Source organism: Podarcis bocagei, assembly GCF_964188305.1.
Source record: "Podarcis bocagei genome assembly, chromosome: 14".
Taxonomy (NCBI): domain Eukaryota; kingdom Metazoa; phylum Chordata; class Lepidosauria; order Squamata; family Lacertidae; genus Podarcis; species Podarcis bocagei.
Genome location: NC_138139.1, coordinates 11,003,722 through 11,029,514, shown reverse-complemented (window position 1 = coordinate 11,029,514; position 25,793 = coordinate 11,003,722). Strand labels below are relative to the sequence as shown.

The window sequence follows — 25,793 nt, the reverse complement described above, 5'->3', positions numbered from 1 at the left end:
TTTCAATTTCCCAGTATGTTAAGGCTGTAGGATGCAAATAAAATTACCAGGAATCACAGAGGCTTGGGGGTAGGATTTTGTTTAAGGTCTTGAGTTCTGATTTAGACCAGTTAATGCTATAACTCAAGAGCAATCCACATTATCCATGTGGTTTGGGCAGGTATCATGCTTTGTGAAAGTAGCATGTCATCTACATATAAGAAAATCTTGTGCTCCTCTCATCCAACGTACATCCCCTTGATGCAATGGTTCATACAGATTGCACAAACCAGTGACTCTAAGCAGAGATTTAAAAATAAGACATGGAAGAAGGCAGCTTTGCCCAGTCTACATCTCTAAAGCAAAGGAAGAGAGGACTCTTTTAATCATCACTCGCAATGTGGGTACCAAACAGTAAAGTTCCACCCAAATTAACATTTCCCAACATACTAACCCAAAGGCCTTCTATGCCCTAGTGTCTGCAAAGGGCCAGTGTACTCTAGTGAGTGCTTTCTCTGCATCTGGCAAGATGAGTGCTGAAGGGGAATCCATACATTTATTCAGAGTCACAAATATCATATTATCAACCCCCAGGTTGAGTTTTAGAACTCTCACCTGATTTGGGTGGTTTAGGGTTGCTATCGCCTCCTATAACTTATCCTCCAGATCGCTGTAAAATTTTTATCAGCATTAATCAGCGACATTGGCAGACAACTTAAACATAAAGTACAATATTTGCCTGGTTTAAGAAAGAGATGTGTGCCTTATATAGGGAGAGGGGTAAGACTTCTGTTCTACAGCTCCACAGTAGGCTGAAAGTAATATTGGTGCTACTGCTATATGCCTTTTCTACCATTCAACTGAAAACTTCTCCAGACTTGGCTCTTTACCATTTTTCATTTGCTTAATGAAGGGACCTGCAAGAAATACCAACTGGTCTGCATTCAACTGTGGCAGCCCCAGCCACACAAGAAAAGTCAGTTTGCTGACGCTATAATTCAAAATAAATTAAATTGAGCACTAATTTCCTTTGGTGAAAAATGTGCCTTATTATATTTATCTTTGATTAGAAGAATGTGGCTTTTGGGGGGCAGGTGGTATACCAATAGCTGGCTGAGATGGCATGTTCTTGCAAGAGATTAGAAATATATTCAATGAGTAAGGTTTTCACTCTCTCACCCACACTTGGCAAGTCCTTTCTTTCTGTTTTTAGGGGATAGTGTGACCACACAAAGACTTGGCTGGCGTTCCATTCTACTGCATAGGATATTGTGGTGCCTTTCTACAACCCCTCCTTGGAATTTAAGTGCTAGTGGCAGTTCTGCTGCAAAAGCTTCTTGAAGGAAACCAGATTACCTGTGTATTGACACATTTTAGTCTGGGTTTTTGTTGAAGTATGTGTTATAAGGAAGTTTCCTATATTGTTGCTGCTTGCCTTTTGATATCTCCCCTCATGCCATTGGAAACCTAGCTGCTTATCTGGAGTCCCTCAATCGGATCAGTTACAGCAGACAAGTACAATGAAATACAGCTTCCCCACCACTACTGATACTCACTTCCAATGTGGAAGAGTGCTAGGTATGCTCTAAGTCACACACTACCCTGGTCACGGTGTGAACAGAATGGGTCCCCTAGAATATGCCTCTTGGCATACATTCAGCAGTTCTCTGTTGAAAGCCTACTCTAAGATTAAGATACAGGAAGTTTGCATATCATTTTCATGAATATATGGAAGCCCAAACCACAGCTGGAAGCTTTTAATTGACTCTTTAATCTGGAATTAACTTCTAATGTAAAAACTGCGACAGCTGCATTAGAAAAGATTTTAAATGTACTTGAAAACACACGACTATGTTTAGAAGCCTTTCTATTTGCCACCTTGAATCTGAGCGCTTCTATTTTCAGACTTAACTAAGAAAGGCATACTTCAAAAAACCAAAACAGAACCTAACCAAAGAATGTTTTCTTTAAAAAATTGATTAAGATTAGATTCTGAAGAGCCCACTCCTGTGGAGCATTGGAGTCTATGTTTGAATAATGGAGAATTACAGCACAACCCACATTTTATGTCTAATCATGACTTGTGGAATATATTAATTCCACTGTCCTGAGGTTGATCTGGAAAAGGCACTGAATCACAATTTTCAGAAATCAAAACAGGCACATCCATGTTTATCAAACTAGGATACTGATGTCTTTTCCAGTTCCCCGCAAATTACAGGTTATTAGGCAAAGATTCCAGAATCACAATGTGTTAAATTTGCACCCAATAATGTTGTACAAGAAATAATAATGAAATTGTATTAGTTGAGTTGAAAGGGAGAAAGCCAATAATTGACAAAGTTCTTGCTCCTGCTCCCTTTCCCAGCCACTATTTTGCATTTTTATTTACTATTATTTATTTTGCTCAATAATTGCTTCCTATAAAACAGCCCAAAGTGATTTAACAAGAAAAACATTTCATCTAATACAGGTACCAACTGGAAAAAAGCCTCTAAATTCCTGTTGAAATATGGTTTTCAATGAGTGCTGAAAAAACAGGACCGTTCCACCCAAGAAAAGGGTGAAGCAGCTGCCTCCAGCAGTGGAAGTCCTAGAGGTGGCGCCCCTCTTGCCCTAGTGGGGTACTTCCCATTTCTCCTCAAATGGTAAAATGGGATGTGTGGCCCTTGTGAAAGGTTAAGAGTGACAGCACCTGCCCAATAGGCAATGGCAAGAAGTTATAAAGCAGAGTGGTTTAACACACAGCCCACGGGCAACATGCAGCTCCCAATGCCTTTTTTGGTAGCCCTTGGCAACATTTGACTCGCACCCCTAACACCTGTGCTGCCTGGCTTTGGGAAGATTTGAGGGATCTGACAGGGTCCTTGAGTCTTCCTGCCTCCTTCCTAAAGTCTAGTTGGCACTTTCTCAGCTTAGGGAAGGAGGACGGAGGGCTCTAGGACCCTGCCAGAGCCTCATGCCTCCTTCTCAAAGTCCTCACTTAGCCATCTTTGGGAAGGCAGTATGAGGACTGAGAAGGGAATCAAGTTTTGGCCTCGCTTCCCCCCTTCCCCATGCGACAAGGCAGTGTGTGGTCCACAGGTTCCCAGTCCAAGTACTCATGGCCCACTTGGTATGAAAAGTTGGACCACCCTGTTCTAAAGGACAGGTGTTACCACACTAAAAGCCCACTTCCTACATCATACAGAACACATCTCCTGATGAGGGGATATTTGCAGAAGGCCCTCTCTGGCAGAGCACAGTGACTGGGCACAGAAGGGGCAAGACTGAAAGGGGCAGATTTCCTGGTCCCAAGCTGTAGAGGACTTTGTACACAAATACCAGAACCTTGAACTGTTGGCTAAATGGCAGCCATTTGAGGCAGCACCTTGCATCTCAAAGCTGCTATTTAGTGGTAGCTGAGCCTTGGACAGTGGTACCTCGGTTTGCAAACTTAATCCGTTTCGTAAGGCCATTCTTAAACCAAAGCCATTCTTAAACCAAGGCGCGCTTTCCCCAATGAGGCCTCCTGCCGCCGGTACCCTTCCACCGTTCGGCTTCCGTTTGTAGACCGAGGTAAAGTTTGCTAACCAGAACACTACTTCCGGTTTTGCGGATTTCATATACTGAATAGTTCATAAACAGGGCTGTTCTTAAACCGAGGTACCACTGTACTTGAGATTGTATGGCTAGCATCATTCAGTAGACGTACTGTCATGAATCTCAATTTAAACAAAGAAACTTTTGATTATAGCTCCTAAGTTCTTGCTAAATGACAATTCACTGTTTTAGGCAACTTTCTAGCTAACGTGCACAATTTTAAAGCTTCCACAACTTATTGAATTAAAATTGGAGTTGCTTAGGGCACATACATGGGGTGGGGAGTTGTTTGCCCAACTCAAATTGCTGCAGAATGATTGGTATACAACTATTTTCAGTCCGGTCTTTTTCAAGTACAACTCCAATGACAAGAACATTGGAATCTGCATTACAAGCAACTTTTGATTGATTTTAATTTTAATACGTTCTCCAGGGACCATGATGATATCTAGTTGCAGGAGGATTTACAGAGTGCCTTGTCAAGGTAATATGATGGCTTGGATTGGTGGCACAATTTTATGGTGCCTTCTGTATCGTTCCTGGAGGATGGATCTCAGAATGTAGTACCAATGGCCTTTTAGGTTCTAGAAGGATTGTCTTGTTCCATTTGTTATTCTCTCAGCCTTTCATTTAATTATTTAGGTCATCTGGAGTACAGTGTTGTCAGCATGCTCATCACTCCTCCACCCACACTCTTTCTACCTAGTTCCAGGGAAACTGTGGCAGTTCTGAATCCATCTGAGGTCAACTGAGGACTTGATGTGGCCTAACAAATTAACCTTAATCCAAATAAGATGGAAGTACAGATGGTAGGAGGGAGGGCAGATCTGGATAGAAGTACTAAAACAGTTCTAGAGGGGGCGGAACTCCTCCTGAAGGATCAAGGATGCTGAAGGATCAAGAACACCAGGTCTTGACCTTAGTCCCAGACAGACAGGTAGTGTCTGTGTCCAGAAGCACCTTTGCTCAGTTTAAGCTAATGCATCAAGCACAGCCTTTCCATGGGGGTGGGAACCATGATCCTGCCACATTCCCTGATCACATCTAGATTACTAAAATGTGATCTACATTATGCTGCCCTTGAAAAAGAAATGTCCAGAAGCATCAAAATGTGATAGTGATGTTATTGACAGGAGCCTAGCCTTTTGACTGTATCACATCAGTTGCATTATCTCCCTCCTCAAACAAGAGATTTCTCAAATATACATCTGTGTTTAGTCTTTTATAGCAACTACCGAGGTAATAATGATCCGTAGTATTCTAAATCTTTTCATACCTTGTGGAAAACTGTAGCGACTCCCACAGTTAACAAACCATAAACTCTTTGAGACAGCATGAAACCTTACTGTTTTTATTTAAAGTTTTCTGGGCACAACCACTTATAACTCAACTTCTTCTGCCCAAGCTGCAAAGATACAACTGAAATCTTGCCGCTTAAGAACATACTATCCTTACCTGGGGCAGTGTTTTGAGAATTGCTTTTAGCATACCTGCAAACCAAGAAGAGTATACAGAAATACATGTAGACATATTGTGATATAGAACTTTGGGGGTTTTTTGCCCAAAGACGTCAGTCACACTTATTGGTGATTCCATTGCCAAGTCTGTTAATGTTGCCCATGCTTCAGATAGAAAGTCCACTTTAAAATATTATTCTGAGTGCCACCTGTACTTTATCACCTCCAGTTTAATCATTGCTTTAGCAACAGCAAAAGTTAAAACACTGCAAAACTGCTCCAGTGAGATAGGGAAATGTCACAAGCCCCAGCCAATCAGCACTGAACACAGCCTGCTGCTGAAAACTAGGAGAAACAGCTTCCCCTGAACTTGTTCTGGCAAAGAATTAGGTACACGTCACATGTAGCAAATACACTGTCAAGAGTTCAGCAACTCCTCTTGTGTGTACATCTGCACACAGCATTTGCTTGAAAATACTTAACTGGAAGAATACAAAACCCACACTTCACCATAGTAGTTTTCTTTACAAAGAGGTTATTATGAATAAATATCTGGCCTCTATTCACTTTTAACAATCATTAGTGTGCTATTCAAGAGACTTGTGCTCACTACACATTTTTGCCACATTTTCTTCCTACAAGACTCTTGGCATTACAATGATCAGAGAAAAAGAGCCTCATGGGATTTTAAGATTTCATCTTGCAAATCCTTTTGTAGAGGAGTCAGAGAGTCAAAGTTAAATCAAGCAATTGCTACCAAGTTTTCAGGGAATTGCTTTTCGAATTAGTTGCCTTTGGATTGAACAGTACTATAGGAAGTGTATTAAGCATTACAGGTGACTATTTCTGGAACAGGTATGATCTGCCTCAACCTGTATCTAAAGACATGAAAAATGTTCTTATCAATATGATCTAATAGTTCCTAATAAAACTAAATATATACATTGTATAGGAAAGATGCTTGACATATATAGAAAAGATTATACTATCACCAAATGGACTAAACCAGAAATGGGAGGAACCTGTGTTTTTCCAGGTGTTGCCAGCACTTGGAGGGGTCAGTCGCCTAGGAACAAGTACACTGCCTTGGGCTCCATGGCAGAAGGCAGGTTATAGATGTAATAAAGTAAAAACACAATTCGCAAATGATGTAGTCTAGAAAGCAGCATAGTTAGCAGAAAAAGAATGTAACTAAAGCAAATGCAAAGGTTCCTGAGGAAAGGAACCATTAAAATAAAATAACTGGAAAAAGAGGGAGGGTAACTGGCTAACCATGACAGATGATGTGACACTGAAAACAGGTCAGTGACTTGAGGCTAATGCCATTTTAGATTATATACACAAGACAATAATTTCCAAGACTTGAGAAATAGTAGGAGGCAAAAGATTAAAGCTTTAGTAACAAGTCTCCCATTTTGGCCATGACCAAAGGGCAGGTATGTGAAAAAGTGAAGAAGAAAAATAGTTCAATTGGAGTGACGGTGGGAAGCATTACCCACATTCTGAACTGGATTCATGTCATCACAAAGGTGTTGTAGTATCAAACTCATTGCATGAATAGTGACAGAATGAGACCATTCAGGAATGGATGGAAACTGGTAGCAGAGAGGAAGAACTGTTGAAAACAGAAAAAGATGCAAAAAAAAATTCTCTTCCCCTAGAAGCCCCCCTTTTGCCCTACAAATGATGCAGACAAACATTTTGCTCAGGTCTAGTACCATGTTCACTATTGGTTTGTTACCCTCAAATATGCATTTCTAATGTGATGCAGAAACCCTTGGTCTTCCCTCAAGGTAATAAAGCAGATCACATCTCTACAAACCTACCATCAAAACCAGAGTTTTCCCAGGAATCTTTAGTTTATCCTATTGGTCACTAAGGGCATGTAAATTATTTAAAAACTACAGGGGATGTTAAAAACATTCCTAATCATCATGATAATTTACCACTAGAACTATCATATTGCAGCTTATGTAAAAAGAAAAAGATGCATTGGAAAATTGTACCATTTCCTTCCTTGGAAATTTTCCAGAAAAGTTTGGGCAAACATCCACCATGAATGGTTTAGATACAGATGTTCTGCCTTAGAGCAAAGAATGGTCTTCATCAGAGACAGAAAGCATGCGTTCTTTCAAATGTTGCTGGTCTCCTAACTCCCATCATCCCTGACCACTGGCCATGCTGAGTGGGGTTGATGGGACTTAGAAAGCCACAAGTTCCTTGTACCTGGTCTACATATACCTTCCAACTCTGTGAGAATTATATAAAACCTAAATTGTATAATCTATGTGTAAAATGTGAAAAGATACAGATATTTTAGCTTGAATTCATATATTTTATTGTATTTATATCCTGCAGGATTCAATCAATTTCTGAAACTAACAAGCCCATTTCTTTCAGTTACAATGCATAAGCTTGCATAAAGGCAAGTATAAATTGATTTGCAATGACATTTGGGAGAAATCCCCTGTGAAAGTTTGTGAGAAACAGAGCATATATACATACAGATCACTAAACAACAACAACAACAACAATAATAATAATAATTTATTATTTATACCCCGCCCATCTGGCTGGGCCTCCCCAGCCACTCTGGGTGGCTTCCATAGAAACCAAAAATACACTAAAATATCACACGTTAAAAACTTCCCTGAACAGGACTGCCTTAAGATGTCTTCTGAATGTCAGGTAGTTGTTTATCGCTTTGACATCTGCTGGAAGGGCGTTCCACAGGGCGGGCGCCACTACCGAGAAGGCCCTCTGCCTGGTTCCCTGTAGCATTGCTTCTCGCAATGAGGGAACCGCAAGAAGGCCCTCAGCGCTGGACCTCAGCGTCCGGGCAGAATGATGGGGGTGGAGACGCTCCTTCAGGTATACTGGACTGAGGCCGTTTAGGGCTTTAAAGGTCAGCACCAACACTTTGAATTGTGCTCGGAAACGTACTGGGAGCCTATGTAGGTCTTTCAAGACCAGTGTTATATGGTCTCGGCGGCCGCCCCCAGTCACAAGTCTAACTGCCGCATTCTGGATTAGTTGTAGTTTCTGAGTCACCTTCAAAGGTAGCCCCACGTAGAGCGCATTGCAGTAGTCCAAGCGGGAGATAACCAGAGCGGGAGATAACCACTCTGGCGAGACAGTCCGCAGGCAGATAGGGTCTCAGCCTACGTACCAGATGGAGCTGGTAAACAGCTGCCCTGGACACAGATTTGACCTGTGTCACAGATTTAAACAAGGGTTTGTTGCCATTCAGTCTGGCTATTTTAAGGGATACTGTATCATAGAATTTATAAAAAGGGACACGGGTGGCGCTGTGGGTTAAACCACAGAGCCTAGGGCTTGCCTATCAGAAGGTCAGTGGTTCGAATCCCCACGACAGGGTGAGCTCCCGTGGCTCGGTCCCTGCTCCTGCCAACTTAGCAGTTCAAAAGCGCATCAAAGTGCAAGTAGATAAATAGGTACCGCTCCAGCGGGAAGGTAAACGGTGTTTCTGTGCACTACTCTGGTTCGCCAGAAGCAGCTTAGTCATGGTGGCCACATGACCCGGAAGCTGTGCACCAGCTCTCTTGGCCAATAAAGCGAGATGAGTGCCGCAACCCCAGAGTCGGTCACGACTGGACCTAATGGTCAGGGGTCCCTTTACCTTATATAATAGAATTTACCTTTAAATTGCCTTCCTCAAAAATGTATTCTATTTCTAAATAATTTCCCATGAAACATGTACAATGTACTTACATATTTTATTATATTTATATCCTGCATTTTTGCCATTATGGAATGCAAGGCAATATGTAAGGATTTCCTATCTCAGCACTGACCAGACCTAGACCTAACTTGCTTCTACAAAGGAGTCCATCATGTGCCCTTAGACCACAAGTGTGCATATACTGAGCAATGATCCATAAGGTGGCCATAAAACTGCTATTGTGTTTCTTTCTAATATCTTTAATTGGCTGGCCTGATTCATGGAGAATTTCTTGTAGCTTTTTCTTCTTCATATGAGTCATTCTGAGACTTTATAACTAATTTGAGAAGTGGTAAAAGCTCCTAGAAGTTCCACAACAGAAAGACAAAGACACACACACACACACACACACACACACACACACACACACACACTATTTTTATTTGTTTGTTTATATAAAGGAAGTTGTTATAGATACAGATAACTTCAAACAAGACAGCATAACATTATAGAGGAATCCACTATAAAAAGTGCTAAATCAGGGCTGGCCCAACTATTAAATAACTGCCTCAGGCGGCATACTGGGGGAAAAGAACAAGGAGCTGGAATAGCGTCGAAGGACAGAGATGTATATGCAATGTGGCCTACCCTGTATCACCATCCCATTGCCACTTTGACCTAAGATTCAACTATCAGTCCCGTTAACTTTTGTACATGAAAAAAGTCTGCCATCATGTCTCTGACCTCAAGGCAAAATCTCTTGGACCAACATTGGGTGCTTATGGGAACATTATGGCCTGGCCCAGTTATTTGAGCACACTCCAATATGCATATAGAACTCCTGTGTGAGTGGACTTTGCTTTATTCTAAGGAAGTCAAATGGCAACTCTGTTCATGCAAAGGAATGGGCATGCAGAGTTGCCCCACTCACTAAATGGAACAGGAAAACTGTTGCAGGGCAGAACTCTTCATTGTGCACACTGAAGCTTCCAAAATGAACTTCAAACCTGAGCACATGTCCGCAGTGACCAAGGCTACACCCTCTCAAATTTACCATAGTCTTCTATGGAGAGAGAAACTAATCAGGTGTATGATGCACATGTAGAACCTCCCAACACCTCCCCCCCGCAAAAAAAAAACACCTTGAGAAATCCATGCTCCTGTGCCCCCTTTCTATTGCAGGATGATAACTTGGTTTGGGAACTTATTTATCTATAAATATGCTGGATAGCTTTAAAGAATAGCTACTCTGAAAGAACCTTCAGTCCCCTTTGCTATCCCTAGCTGCAACATTCTTTCGTAGCAAAGCATAAGATTTTCCTAGACATAAAAAAGAGCCCAGTGAGAACATTCTTCTTCCTTCAGAGGGCATGTTAGATACCACCATGATCACATAAATCAAATGGTTTTCCCTTTCTAGGCTATCAAGAGATGCTCCAAATACAACTAACATCTGTGTTACCAGGTCACAATTAGACTCTTGTGTTTCTCAAAAACCTCATCTGACTCACAACACCATTGGTGAAAAATGGTGTGGGGGCTTTCAGTGTTTTGTTAACTGGCTTTGCAGAACAGTAGCTTAAAAAAGGTACATACTGTCTTGTTTAATTCCAAATTATTACTGGGTTTTTTTTCTTAGTATCATTAAAATTTACTTCTCAAAACGGCCAAATAGCTGGGTGTTATTTTTATAACCTCTCTTTGGACCAATGCAAGCAAATGGCAAGAGATGGATAATGTTGTATTTACTAGCACTAGATATACTAGTAGAATAATGTAATCATTTCCTTGTGTTCTGAAAGAACTTTGACCTATATGAACAAAAAGCACACACAAAAGAAATACATTGTCAGCCAAGTCTTCCATTTTCACTGTGAACAATAAAGCAAGCATTATGCCTGGCTATTGGTGGGTCTTCTGTGGCAAGTAATATACATCTCTGATATCCAGTATAAAATGCCATATAACAGGGAGGATAAGCCCAAAATTCTGATACTTTTTAAGTTATTCTGGAAACCTTTAGTTAGTTTGAAAAGGTGTATTACTGGAATACTACAGGAAGAGAAAACATGAAGCCATGCAAAATATAAACTTAGTATATGGTAATATAATTTTCATGGCATTAAAACTGAATGAGCTTCGTGATCAATAATGGAGCTGTTCAATAATCAAACACACACAGACTAAATTTCACTACCTACTACTGGAAGTGGCTTTTTTTGTGAAGTGGTAAGTTCCTCTCTCACATATCATTTCTCCTTTTTCCTTTCCACCTTTGTTCAGAATCAACAATTAAATGATTTTCATTATTGTTTATCACCACAAGTGAGTTCTAAAACTGTCACAAGGAAATTATCCATGTGTAAGATTTCCATGCAGACAAAAGACAAACTGCAGCTTATAACACCAAGTATACAGAATAGGGAAGAGAAAAGAAGAAACACAGTCAGGGTTCATAAACAACTTAAGAACATTTAAGAATTACTCCTTTCTTTTTACACACCTTCTCTGTGCAGCCCTTTGTTTCCACTGTAAACCATACTGGAATCGAGCGGAAAAAGTAGTTGCCTTCTGGCAGCAAAATGGGCTACACTGTCAGTATCTCGGGAATCCAGATGTCTGCAGTGGCTAACACAAAAATGTTCAGCTTTGGCTACATATTCAGCCTCTCTGTGCAAGACATTTTTTCCACAAAGAAGGCAGAGTAAGAGTGCACATAGCAACAGAACTCGCAGCTGATTGGACGGAAGGCGTGCTTCAACCCTTCACTGCTCACAAGGTCTACTACAGTTTCCTGTCTGTTTGGCAGTAGTATCATGTTTTCTTTTCTCCTCTTATGAACCCAGCTGTGTTTGGGCAATTTGAGAGCAAAGAAAAGCAGAACAACAAGAAGCAGGGCACACTAAATGTGGCACTGAGTGTTGCTATTATTACACTTCAAATATAAAAAGATAAATGGCATTTTTAGCTCAACATACCCAAAATGTGTACATATGACAAACACAAGACCATTTGTTTTGAATAGTAGTTTTGCTCACAGTATGTTAATAGTTAAAAAGGGGGGAAAAACAACACATACACTGTTGAGAAATGTCAATTGATACTGCTATTTCTATTTCTACTCTATTGGAAATTATTTCTACATGTATATAAAGTTAATAGTGTGTTAAAGGTTCTTCACATTTTAAACAGCCAGGATTTTTCCAGAGTCAAAGACTGAGGAACAGAAACATGCCCTCTCAGTGTACAGAAATTTAAGATTTTAAAATCACACAACTTCATTTGCCATGAAGTCTGTAAAATTTAGAAAGTTGCAGTGTTTTCACACAACAGTTGCAGCTTTTGAAGCAGGCATCCCCAACCTGTGGCCCTCCAGATGTTTTGGCCTACAACTCCCATGATCCCTAGCTAACAGGACCAGTGGTCAGGGATGATGGGAATTGTAGTCCAAAACATCTGGAGGGCCGAAGGTTGGGGGTGCCTGTTTTAAAGTCACAGGGCCAGATAGCCAGGATGAAGAACAAGCCTCTAAAATTTGGTTGTGGTTGAGAAATCATATCATCTATCTTTGCTACAGTACCTGGAAGGCCTAAGGCTGGAGTAAGGAACCTGTGGCCCTCCAAATGTTATTGGATTTCTAACTCCTATCATCTCTGATCACTGGTCAAGCTGACTGGAGCCGGGTTTCAAAATTAGCAGGGTGCCAGGCGCATTTTGCACCTAAGGATTCTCCATTTGCAAGCACCTCAAAAAGTCTGGGTGCCATTTTTTTGCACCTGACACTCAAGGATTTCTGAAATGTATGTGCTCTGAAGTCTCAAAGTATATGTTGATGGACAATATGTTAAGAAGTTTAACAATAAAGAGTAGAGTATTTGAGAAACAAGTATGGTACCAATATTTTTATTGTAAACACCGAATTAAACATAGATTAACAATTTCTGCAAAAAAATGTGATATTAACAATGTGTCACTTATGTGAATTGTATATTAATTCATGGTTATCAAAATAATGAATAAAAAGTGTTGCCAACTCTCACACACCCCGTGACGACTAGACATTCTGTTTGGTGCCCACAACCCAGGTCCCAGAAGCCATTTGGCTCCTAGCTTTTCTACCCCAGTTTCTAACACTGGCTGGAGCAGATGATGAAGAAGAAGAGTTTGGATTTGATATCCTGCTTTATCACTACTCGAAGGAGTCTCAAAGCGGCTAACATTCTCCTTTCCCTTCCTCTCCCACAACAAACACTCTGTGAGGTGAGTGAGGCTGAGAGACTTCAGAGAAGTGTGACTAGCCCAAGGTGCATGTGGAGGAGTGGAGACGCGAACCCGGTTCCCCAGATTACGAATCTGTTGCTCTTAACCACTACACCACACTGGCTCTCATGACAGCTTTCCTTGTGGTACAAGGAAAGAAGGGCCTTTGTGAATCTTTTATGTCCAGGGCATCAGTAGATAACAACAGGGGTGGGAGAATAACGCTGAATCAGAATCACCTTCAAAAACCTCTATCTTGTTAGGATTCAGTTTCAATTTACTGGGCCCCATCCAGCCAACAACTGCACCTAGGTACTGATTCAGCACCTGCACATCCTCACCTAACTCAGTTTGTAGAGAGAAAGAGAGACCTGGGTATTATCAGCATACTGATGGCAGTTCACTTCGAACAGCTTCACATGGGTGTTAACACAGCAATGGGGACAGAAACAACTTATCAGAACCCCACAACCCAAGAGCCATAAAGTTGAAGAAGTGTCACTCAGTGCTACTCTCCGATAACAACCCCTCATGTAGAACTGCTGCAACACAGTGCCTCCAACTCCCATCCCAATGCATCGCCCCAGGAGGATATCATAGTCAATGCTATCGAACATGGCTGAGAGATCAAGGATAATCAATAGGGTCACACTCTCTTGTCTCTCTTCCAGTCAAGGTCACTCATCAGAATGACCAAGGCTGTTTCTGTCCCAACTCTGACCAGAACCCAAACTGTAACAGATCTAAAAAAATTTTTGCTTCTTCCAAGAATATCTGGAGTTGTACTGCCACAGCATCTCAAATACTTTCTCAAGTAGCAACCAAGCAACAGTTGTTGCAACAGTGTAGCTGGTACACCAGCAACATCCTCACCTTGTCTCTTTGACCCAAAACCAGGTATAGACCCTCAAACCCGGGCCCATGAAAGGCTTCATGATGACCGTACTCAGGTTGATGAAGCTGGGTCAGATCAATGATCCAAGTCACTTAGAAAGTTTATGAACAAAACCAATCCTAGGACAGAAACCTGCACATTACCTTTTGACAGGGTTGTGAGGAACATTTGGTGGTCACTTTTTAAGTTTAGTCAGTTAACTAGTAACACTGTCTAGCCCACACTATACTAGCTTCTCCAGAAGAATATCACGGAGGACTTTGTCAAAATCTTTACTGAAATCAAGATACATTACATCTACAACATGCCCCTGATCCACCAATATCGTAACTCTATAAAATAAATAAGTAAATAAATAATAGTCTGGCATAAACTGTTGAGAAACCCATGCTGGTTCTGAATAATCAAAGCATCCCTTTCCAAGTGTTTGCAGAACAACTGTTTAATTATCTGTTCTAGGACCCTTCTTGGTATCAGTATCTAGCTGACTGGTCGGTAAAGTAAAGGTAAAGGGACCCCTGACCATTAGGTCCAGTCGTGACTGACTCTGGGGTTGCGGCACTCATCTCACTTTATTGGCCAAGGGAGCCGGCGTACAGCTTCCGGGTCATGTGACCAACATGACTAAGCTGCTTCTGGCGAACCACAGCAGCACACAGAAACACTGTTTACCTTCCCGCCGGAGGAATACCTATTTATCTACTTGTACTTTGACGTGCTTTCGAACTGCTAGGTTGGCAGGAGCAGCGACCGAGCAACAGGAGCTCACTCCGTCACGGGGATTCGAACCGCCAACCTTTTGATCAGCAAGTCCTAGGCTCTGAGGTTTAACCCACAGCGCCACCCGCGTCCCGACTGGTCAGTAGGTCAATATAAGATACAGTGGTACCTCGGGTTGAGTACTTAATTCATTCCGGAGGTCCATACTTAACCTGAAACTGTTCTTAACCTGAAGCACCACTTTAGCTAATGGGGTCTCCTGGTGGTGCCGCGCCACCGGAGCACGATTTCTGTTCTCATCCTGAAGCAAAGTTCTTAACCTGAAGCACTATTTCTGGGTTAGCGGAGTCTGTAAGCTGAAGTGTATATAACCTGAAGCGTATGAAACCTGAGGTATCACTGTAATGGCGAATGATCTCTCATTCTAAAAAAAGCCAGAAATATGTTTTTGCAATAATTTTTAAAAATAGATTAAATAAATAAAATTACAAGATGATACCTTAACAGACTGCAGTAGACTTTTGATGATGAGCTGCAAATTACCCCTGTATCATACCTGCTAATGTGAATATCACACTGCAGGATATATACATAGAAAAACTGCAATACCGTCAAACCTCATGTTGCATCCACTTCAGGTTACATCTTTTTAAGTAGCGTCCTGTGGCAAGCCAGAAGTACCTGAATGGTTTCGCCGGGCTTCACCACTCACACATGTGCAGAAGCTCTCAATCGTGCTTCGTGCATGCACAGAAGCACTAAATTGCACCGCATGCGCAGACATGGCGTTTCTGGATGCAAACGCTTCAAGTTGCAGACATGCCTCCAGGATGGATTACGTCCGCAACTCGAGGTTCCACTGTACTGTACTCCCAATAGCATGGAAAGTATATTGCAATTCCACTTATAGATTACAGCACTAGAAGCCACGTATCTGGAAAATTCCTGCTTGAAAAAGGACAAACTAAGGACTGGTTGAACAGCTTCTTCCTTTAACATGTGAATCAATCTGTGTCAGAGCTAGGGACTAGGTGTTGCTGGACTACAGATCCCAACATCAACGATGTTTACTGGGGCCAATGGGGATTAGGAGTCAAACAAAAGCTGGAGAGCCACATGCTCCCCAGATCTGGTCTACACAGTGGTCTGAATAATATTTTAATTCCTAGGCATAAGAGTAAATTTGAAAGCATCTGGGTAACAGAAAATGAGTCACACACATTACACTGTCATGTGAATTATGAGTTTCTTGCCCATTATTGTTTGAAGTATCCGATTCATTACTATTCTAAACCAATTATTTCACATTATTAATTTATTTTTATAGTTGGCCTTGTTTATTTTTATTTTGTTTGCTGCTTCCCACAATCAAGGAAGTCTCAAAGTATAAACACTAGGTCAGTGTTTCCCAACCTTTTTTGGGCAAAGGCACACTTGTTTCATGAAAAAAATCTCGAGGCACACCACCATGCCAGATGGGGAAAGGTCACTTTTTACTTATGTAAAAAAAAATAAAAAAATAGTAACAGCATAGAAGGTAATGGTTAGGCTAGCATCCCTCTTCCAAATATGCTAGGTTTTTATTTGCAGGGACTGTTCTACATGGGAAGGGGAAAGGAAAGTTAATAGAAGGAAAGGCGGGTGGGAGAGAAAGAGAAAGAAAGAGGGAAGGAAGGGGGGAAGAGAAGTGGAAAGGAGGGAGACCGAGGCGGGGGAGAAGCGTCTGGAGAGTTGCTCCGAAGTTTGGGGGGCCGCGGGGGTGGGCGCGCGTCCCAGGAGGCGGAGGCCAGCCCGGGCTGGGAGCCGCGCCGCGGCCCGGGGGCGGAAGGCGGACCGCGGCTCCTAGGATGTGGAAAGGGGACGGCGGCGCAGGGAGAGGAGACCCGCACGGCTAGGGCAGCGCGCAGGGGGAGGGGAGCGGGCCGGAGGCGGGCGAGGGGGGCCGCGATCCCGCGCGCCACGAACATGGCCTCCTTCCCTGCGGGCCCCGCCGAGCCCCCCGGCTGGGGAGGGCGGCGCGCCCCCGCCGCCGGAGGAGAGCAGAGGCAGGAGGAGGAGGACGAAGGCGCTGCCGAGGAGGCGCGCCAACTTCGGCCAACTTCGGCGCCCGCCCCGTCGCCGCAGGCTCCTCCCGGCCAAGAGCCAGAGGACGGCGGCGGAGCAGGAGGAGGAGGATCGGGTTTGGCGACGGCTGCTGCATCCTCTCCAAGCGCGGGGCTGGCCTCCGCCGCGCCCGATCCTCCGCGCTCGCCGCGCTTCTCGGCGGAGCAGGTCTCGTGCGTGTGCGAGGCGCTGCTGCAGGCGGCGACCCCGGCCGGCTGGGCCGCTTCCTGGGCTCGCTGCTGCCTGACGCCGAGGCGCCGTGCCTGGAGGCGCAGGCGGGCGAGAGCCTGGCCAAGGCGCGCGCGCTGCTGGCCTTCCAGCGCGGCGACTTCGCCGAGCTCTACCGCCTGGTGCAGAGCCGGTGATGGGATGTGGGAGGGAGCTCGCTCGCCGCCCCGCGTGTGCCTATGTGGGGCACGTTACAGCCCCGTGACGTCAGCGCCACGCAGGCAGCCAGGCAGGCAGACGGCGAGAGCCCTGCGCTGGGCGGCCTCTCCTCGCTGCCGCCGCCCCGCCTCTCGCCGCCCGACTCGCCCGCCTCCCTCCCACGGCACACCAGGCAACGTCTCGCGGCACACTAGTGTGCTGCGGAACACCGGTTGGGAAACACTGCACTAGGTGAAGTCATGGGGTTTTTTTTCATACTATTCACTCTGAAAGTGACAGATCAATATCAAGTCCCATTGCTCCTAGAGGCACTTGTTGTATTTTCATTCAAAGTCCAGTGTGGCACCATAAAAAACTGATTTTCAGAACTGAAATATTAGAGTGGTTTCTGACTAGATCATGCTCAGAGCCGACCCACTGAAAGACAGTGGACAACTTAAGTCCATTGGTTTTTCAATGGGTCTACTCTTGAGTATAGCTTATACCACTCATGCCTTTTTCTACCAACAAAGATGGTTACATCCAAGGACTACAACCATGAATCCAGAATTGTGACAGGACTACTGCCATAGATCCAGCCAGGCCTCATATAAAGCCATAAAAATTAATCAACTACAAGGATGCACTGCTGAGTGGAAAGAGATAGGTCACAAACCTAACAGCTTAAAATCTTAACTGAATAAATTACAGTAGCCATTTCCATTTTTACTTTCAGTACAAGATGAAAGCACATAATTACTACTTTATTATAGTTTGTACTTCACTTAAGATGTTGTCTCCAGTAAATGCTCAATTATATTTTAATCCACATCCTCCATTTTCCACCCAAGATTCTTCTTCATCATCAAGTTTTCACTTAATCTTTGATTACTAATAAAAGGCCAGTGGTACTAACAACTATGCAATTTTGTTTGGCAGCAACAGAGCAGGTGAAAATTAATTAGGAACCGAAACACCAGAAAGTCCTTCATCTACACAAAAAAATCAGAGCAACTTACAATTCTTTTGTGTCTGTACACTATATACTACAATGGCACATCTGTTTTTCCCATAATTGAGGCCAGATTCCCCACATCATTATCCAAACCACCAGACAATAAGATTGCCATCTGAGCCATCTTTTTCTAGGATTTCCTAATCCTCACATTTCTTATAAAGCAATCCAACAAACATCACAGATCTCTCCCTTATATTTACTTTTCAGGAGTACAATCCAATAGCAAGAAAAACTGCCAGAACAGCTTCCCTGCTAGAACAGGATGCAGCATCACTACCACTTCATTGCCTCATCCCTGCATTTACCTGCGGCTTCTATAACTAGAAGCACAATTTAGGCAATCTTCAGAACAGCTGCCACCACCCTACTAAACAGGAAGTAACATTACCTGGAGCACATATGCCTCTTGTTTATTATTCATCATCCTAAACTGAATTTTGCACCTCTTATCTGCAAAGATGAACACAATCCTATGCATGTTTACTTGGGAGGTAGTCCTGCAATCTTCAAAACAAGCTTACTCCCTGCTAAATCTAAGTAGAACTATCAAATATGCCTGTTGGCTATTTACAAAACTCTCAATCCACAATTACAGAGTTTCGGGTTGTATGTGATAAAAGTTAGAGATGATACATCAGTGGGCTGGAGTTGGAAAGTTTCAGTTGTCATAAGCAGTTTTACTTACAAATTAATGGGATGTATTTCCAAGGAAGAAGCTTTAAGGCTTCCCTGACACATGACAACAAAAAGCGAGTCTCCACATTTCCACAGTAGGTAAACCATCTATTTCCAGCAACATCTGAAGATGGGTGATAACACTGCCCAGGACTTGTTATAGATATGCATATCCACTTCTCCCCTTCAAATTACTTGATATAGTAAGTAAATTGGAACTAGTTTTTTGTGGAAAATATTATTTTTAAGGTGTTTCTATACAGTTTTTCAGGTGGACCTCACCACACAGCTTAACAAAAATTACAACAACAAGCATCAATTTTTTTAAAAAATTATTCTACTTCTTCTCACTCCTCTCAGAGCAAAAGTGTCATTCAGACACCCCTCTGGTGACAGTTGGAGGAGGGAGGGGGCCCTATGGGAGATGAAAGGTGACAAATCCCCAAGTTTCTTTCTTCTCCCCTCAGGGCAAAATGAATTAGGCTACTGTCTTATACTCTCATATCTGGAAGTAAGTCTCCATGAACTCAATGAGATTTCTGAGTAGAAATGTATATATATGACTGTGATGCTGTCAGCGGTACTTTAAAAAGTGGTTAAACTTTGAATGATTTAAAAGCAAAACAGAAATGTTGGCAGTTCCCCAAGCCTGGAGACTAAGATCTACTAAACTCAGTGATGCTTAAGGGATACAATGGAACACTATTTACTGCATAAATTAAGCTTATATAGTACAAGCAGTTGGGGGGCAGAGCACTCTCTCTGACCCCTCCCCTATCTTATAAATATAAGATACCTCATACATTTTGAATATGTTAACCGATGCCCTTTATTTCAGAGCCAGGTTTCTAAACCTCCATCAACCCATCTTTTCTGCTACCAAATCAATGAAAATGCTTCTCAGTGTCACTGACAGAGAATTAGTAATAAGTGCCCCCTTTCATCTGAATACAGGAAGTTATCAGATTCACTAGCACATTATTTAAAATCAAGAGTTTCATTCTATTTTTACTTCTAAATGCATGTTTTTCTACCCAAAATCCTAGATCGGACAATCACTTTGAACTTAAGTTCAGCTATTACTACTACTACTACTACTACTACTACTAATGAAAAAGACAAAACTGCTACTGATTAACCAAGAATATCATCTGGAGAAACAAACAAAACATTTCTCCTTTATAGTCAAGTGCAGCACAATTTTCCTCCTATCTGTCCAGTATTAAACAGACTGTACTGCAGCTTAGTTAAATGCTCTGCTCATCCTGTGTCCTTCACTATTAATTTGCAACTAATGGAAGCAGGTGATTTCATGCTTCCCTGTGGTGCAGCTGCTGTTGAGTTGGGGGGGGGAATCACATGTAAACATTTGCATGATTATGCCATCACAACTGCATTGGTAGGATGAATATGGCATTTAGGCCACAGTTTAACCCTTTGTAGATGGTTCACAAAGAGTAACAATTTGTGGACAGTTAAAACTATGTGCATTGGAATTATAGTTCTTATTTGCTTTCAAAACTGCAACTGGCACTTAAAGTTCCAACTTCACCTTCCTGCTGCGAAAGGTAAGGCAATTTAAAGCACATTTTGCTACTGTTACGCAGCCTGATGTGTCTCAGAGACATTATAATTTCAATACAGTATATCAAAAGTTGTTTTCTGCAAGAAGTCTTCATTCACCTTTATTTCAACTGCATTACACTGGCTGACTACTCTACAGATATCTCACCATAAATCGCCACTGTCTCATATCAGATCTATTGTGCCAAAGCATAGTGTGAAAGGAGTTACAAATACTGAACTTCTGTCTTATCTCAGTATATTTAGTAATTCCTGCTTTTCCTTTGAGTATTTAGGCTGCAAACCTAAGAGCACTTATTGGGAAGTAAGTACCATTGAATAGTCAGCTTTACTTCAGAGTAAACATGTTTAGAATCATATTGCACACGACACAACTGAAGTCAAATAAGGATTCTGCAAGTAGTTGTCAATACACAATGCTCCTTTGTTTGACTGTATCCCACCAGTTTCTTTTCTTTCAAGATCAAGCAGTTTTAAAACAGCCATGACACATGTACTTCTGTACATTCACTTATTTAATATATCAATCAGAAAATAACATACTTTTGTAACAAAAAAGGATACTCAATAAGCAAGCATCTCAAAAAACAAAGCACTTCCCAGGTAAGTGCCTATAGGATCACAGCCTTGATACTTTTACACATCCTCAACCACTTTAATATATAATCTTACATGCCTGAAATGATTCATATAGTAACTGACTGTGTATTTAAAGTTATGGAAGTATAATACAGTATAGCAAATACTCCCGAGTGCTCATTGCTCCAATATGAGATATGAAATTTAACCTGCAATCCTGCAGATGCTTGAGACATCGGTAGTACTTACTTCTGAGTATACATGCATAGGATTGCACTGTTCACTAAAAATAATGTTCAGGCTAGTTACAACAGTGAAATACATTATTGCAAGCAATAACTAATGATGAATACAGAGTTAACATTAGAAGTCAGGACTTGCTTAACTCTAGTGGCGTGAACCATTTTTACAATAGCTACACAAGTTCTGAATCAGTAGAACGATGCTATCTGACCCACTGAATTTAACTACTAGCCACAAACACAATTAAAGGAACTAGAGCAGATTCTACTAGAAGTGGTCAGGAGAATATAAATAGAATGAAAGTTTTAGCTGCTTTGCATGAGTTTCGATGCTGTCCTAACCTGTGTTTATATCATCCATTTATACAGAGATTGAGTTGCTAACAAAATTCCTGATAGCAATCTCTGACAGATTTTTTTTTTTCATGTTGCAATTGTATGATAATAGCCTAAGCCTAAGCACAACGCTGTTCTGACATTTAAAATGATCCTCCCAGGGCAAAGGGTATTTTTCACAATGAGTTTCTGTCTTCCAGTTCTTGATTGATGAAGTAAACCCAGCTCTTTATTGACAAAGTCAATCCAATAAATTTTCACAACCTCCTTAAAAAAATAACACTACAGAGACTAACAATAATTATCAATTTCAGGCATTAATCCTTCCAAAACCCTCACTCCTCCCCCCCCAAAATGGACCCAGTACCCACCTCATCACAATATTATCACCACCCATTAAAAAAAAACATTTATCCAGGATAAAAATGTTAAGCATAGGATTTTTTATTGAATCATTTACCTCGGTCAGGCTTCATTTTCAGTCCAAATCTTTCTTCTTCTTCTTCTTCAAGGAAAAGAGGGGTGGAAGGGCTTATCCGGGCTATTTTCTCTCCCTCTTCTTTGTAGTCTCACTAATGCTGTCTGCAGCTAATTTCTCTCTCTCTCTCTCTTTTTGCTATTGTTACAGGAATAATACAATAAAAATCCCCCCCTTACCCTTAACAGCTCACAAAAATCTGTAGCAGCTAGGCCTCCTCCTGGCATTTATTGTGGTGGCAGCAGAAGTCTGCTGGGAGGGGGGGGGAGCTAGACCCGGCCAATGCCTGCCTTTCTTCCCTCCCTCCTTCTCTCTCTCTGGATCTTGCCAGTGTGTCCTTCTTTAACACGGCGTCTGAACAGGTCTATTTATAACCTGCCTGGACCAAAGCTCAGACAACAAAAAGTTAAAACTCCCCCCCCCCCCCGACGCGTATGCAACACACTCGCCCGAATCAAAAGGCTCTGAATCACAGAGCCCCAGGGCAGGGTCAAGCCAGGCTGGAGTCCATTGCGTTTTACCTGTTCTACGGAGCCAGGCAGGAAGGAGGAGGAGGAGGAGGGAGAGAGAGGGAGAGAGGGCAGAACTCCCGACCTCCTTCCCCCAAATTCCCTGCTCGCGCGCCGAGACTAAATAAAAACAGTCTGACAACAGCCGCCGACGCTCATTGTCATAAAAGGAGGGAGGGCTTTAAAAAAAAAAGAGGAGGAGGAGGAGACGACGGGGAAGCCGCGCAGCGCAATGGTCCACTTTGTTCCTTAAGTCCTCGGAAACGCGCAACAACAAAAAAAAAAGCCTCGCGCTGTTCGTGGCAAATTAAACAGCACCTGGATTGAGCTCCGCGCAAGGGAAAAAAAAACCACCACCACCTTCCTCCTCCCTTTTTCCTTGGCTCGGCTCGACCCTCACCTTACACAACCCGGCCGAGAGGGGAATAGAGGGGGAGGGAGGAGGGATGGAAGGCGACTTCTTCCTCACCGCCCCATCGCTCCAGTCCCGTGTCAACGGCAACCGCCAGCCCCTTTCGGCGCTCCGGGCCCCCCTAGACACCCGCGGAGATCCCGAGGCGCCCGAATGTGCCTGACGCGCGCGGCGGCCAATAAAAGGCTCCCGGCTGCTGCTGCTGCTGCCCTCCTCCTCCTGCCACCCGGCCCCTCACCTGCCCCGCATGAGCCTGGCTCGCAGTCCCGCTCTGGCGCGCGCACCTCAGCGGGTCAAGGCAGGCTGTCGCAGCCGCCGCATCGCTCCCGCTCCCGCTCTCTCCTCCCCACAACCCGCGGCGGCGACTCCGGAGAGGGAGGCGAGCGGACACCCGCCGCTGCTACTGCTGGGCCTCCTCAAGCCCTCACGTAAACAACGCGGCGGCGGCGGCGCCACCCGGACCTGCCCGCCTCAGTCCAGTCTCGACGCGCAGGCTCTCCCTCCCCGCCAGCCGGGCTGTTGTTGCTCTTGCGGCGGCTGCCGCCGAGGGTTTTCCATGACTCCGCCGTGCCCTCCTCCGCTGACTAACTCTCCTCCTCCTCCTCCTGACACTTCTCTGCCTCCCAGCCAAGCGGGCCGCCGCCGCCGCCACACGCTCCCCAGTCACGGGCTGAGGCGGCGTCGTGCGAAGCGGGCAAGGGAGGGAGAGTTGGGCAGACAGACCCGCTGGCGCGGAAGCTTAGCGCGCGAGGCAGAAGCGGGGTGCGGGGAGGGTCGCGAGGGTCTCTGCCCCGCCTCCCATGCCCCGCGCAGCTCTGGGACTCCCCGGGAAGCCTGCCTCAGCCGCCCCTCTCCTCGCCTTCCCAGGCGGGCATCCCTCCCTCCCTCCCTCCCTCCGCTCCCCTCCTTCCTCGCCGTCGCTATCTGGTTTATTTTGCCTTGTCAAAAACAAAAAAAAAAACACCACCACCACACAAAAAACACGGCCGACGTCACGTGGCCCGCCCGTGGCCAATCCATTTGCAAGCTGCCCTTGCCTTCCACTTGTTTCTAAGCCTGGCGAGGAACTGCGTTGTTATGGCAACCGAAGCCCAAGTAAAAGTTGGGCCTGTTGAGTAGTGAGAGACCAAAACAGGCCCTGTATGGTCTTTCTTATTTATACAAACGCGCGCGCACGCACTGCCGTTTTTCCCAGGATCATAGGAGGGGGGTGTGTGTGCCGATGACGGCCTTTCCTTTCCTACTTTTGTGGGTTTTCGCCTGAAGCTGAACAGAAGTTGGGAAAGTTCTAATGCAAACAGTGTTTGCCGGTGCAAAGTTCCTCAGTCTGAGCTCTTAACTTGGGACAGAAGTCATTGTTCTTTTACTTCCTTACTCCTACGTGCAAAAATCATCCAGACTTCCCATTCCCTCTTCAGTGTCAGGCTTCATCGGGAAATCTTGACGTGAAATAAAGTCCTCATTTTACATGCAATCATCTCTTCTCATTCTAGTTCTAAAACCCAAACCTTGGGGGTGCAATTGCACTCTTTTGCTGTACTGCTTATACAGAAGTAAACCTACTGTGCAAATTCTAGAACGTTGTCACTTGCATAATAGTGAACAATGTCCTCAAATTTCAGCTGCTTAGCATTCAGTTTTCTTTCTGTTTATAAAAAGGGTACTGAAAAGGCATAGGGCAAATAAAAGCCAGAAAGTCCATTGATTGTTTTCCATAGAGGTGTCATTGAGTTCCAGCCCGAAAATAACAAAAACTGATGCAAATGTAGGTGATCAGTTTTCTTTTTTGAAAAGCGAAAAAGGGCCTGGGCCAAAAAACACACCCAAAGAAATCATTGTCACTGTGGTGATTTTCCCACCAGTTAGTATTAACATATTGGGGTTTTTTAAATCTCCTGTGGTATTTTTCAAACAAAAACTGATAGCAGTATGAATTGCCTTTCTGCTTTGGGACATTTTACATCTCCAAGATGCACTGGAATTTAACCTGGAGTAGAAAAATGTCTCAATTTTAAAAATAATGTTTTGTAGGGTAGGTTGGGGTTAATTGCATTTGAGATCCTCTGAATAATAGTTTTGTGTTTGGTAGCTCTGGAACACTTTACAGAGAAAAATGAAATGGCATAGACAGCCTGATTCTATGCATCTAAAGAAGGTATCTGAAGAAGTGTGCATGCACACAAAAGCTCATACAAAGAACGAACAGTTGGTCTCTAAGGTACTACTGGACTTTTTAATATATTTCTGATTCTATGCATGTTTACGCAGAGGTAAGTCTCACTGACAATTCAATCTTATGCAGCATTTAGCACACATAAACTTATTAAAATAAATTAATTCAAGTTCACCCAACTGCATAGGATGTAAAGGCATTAACTGTGCATACATAAATCAAAAACACCTTTCTACATGGCAACATGATTTCCCCATTGATGCTATCAAATCAACAAGACTGCTCAACATCACACAGCAAAAGATTAAAAATCTTGTGTAGCACTATTAACTAGATGAAATGTACATAAACTGCAATCCTAACCACAGCTACCTGGGAGTAAGACTCATTCTTTTCAATAGGTCTTACTTATGAGTAGACATTGTTAGGATTGCCCTGATAAATATCTGATTCAAAAATCCAAATTAGGATATTAGGCATCACATGTATTTTTTGTGGAGGTGGTTGGGTGGGATGAAACATACTTGGGAGTGTAGGAGCTGCAGTTGTACACTTGGAAACAATTGTATTTCAAAGGGAGATAAGGAAAAGGGTTGGGCTTTATCTCCTGTGGGACCTTTCTTCAAAATGTGGTAAACAATGTACCTGACTATCTAAGCCCCCCTTCCCCCATTAACTCCAATCCAATCTAAAACTACCCAACTGCATCACTGCCCTCAGGGAATGCACAAATTGCTCTCTCC

General features: G+C 43.3%; 1 protein-coding gene across 1 annotated transcript in view; it reads right to left on the bottom strand.

Moving 5' to 3' along the window:
* Positions 1–23,793, bottom strand: part of ATOSA (atos homolog A) — a 52,755-nt gene extending 28,962 nt beyond the window's left edge. Inside the window, exon 1 of the mRNA XM_081170009.1 lies at positions 21,939–23,793. Coding sequence (XP_081026135.1) covers positions 21,939–21,954 — 16 coding nt within the window. The 5' untranslated portion in view covers positions 21,955–23,793. The remainder of the gene's footprint in view (positions 1–21,938) is intronic.
* Between the last annotated feature and the right edge of the window lie 2,000 nt (positions 23,794–25,793).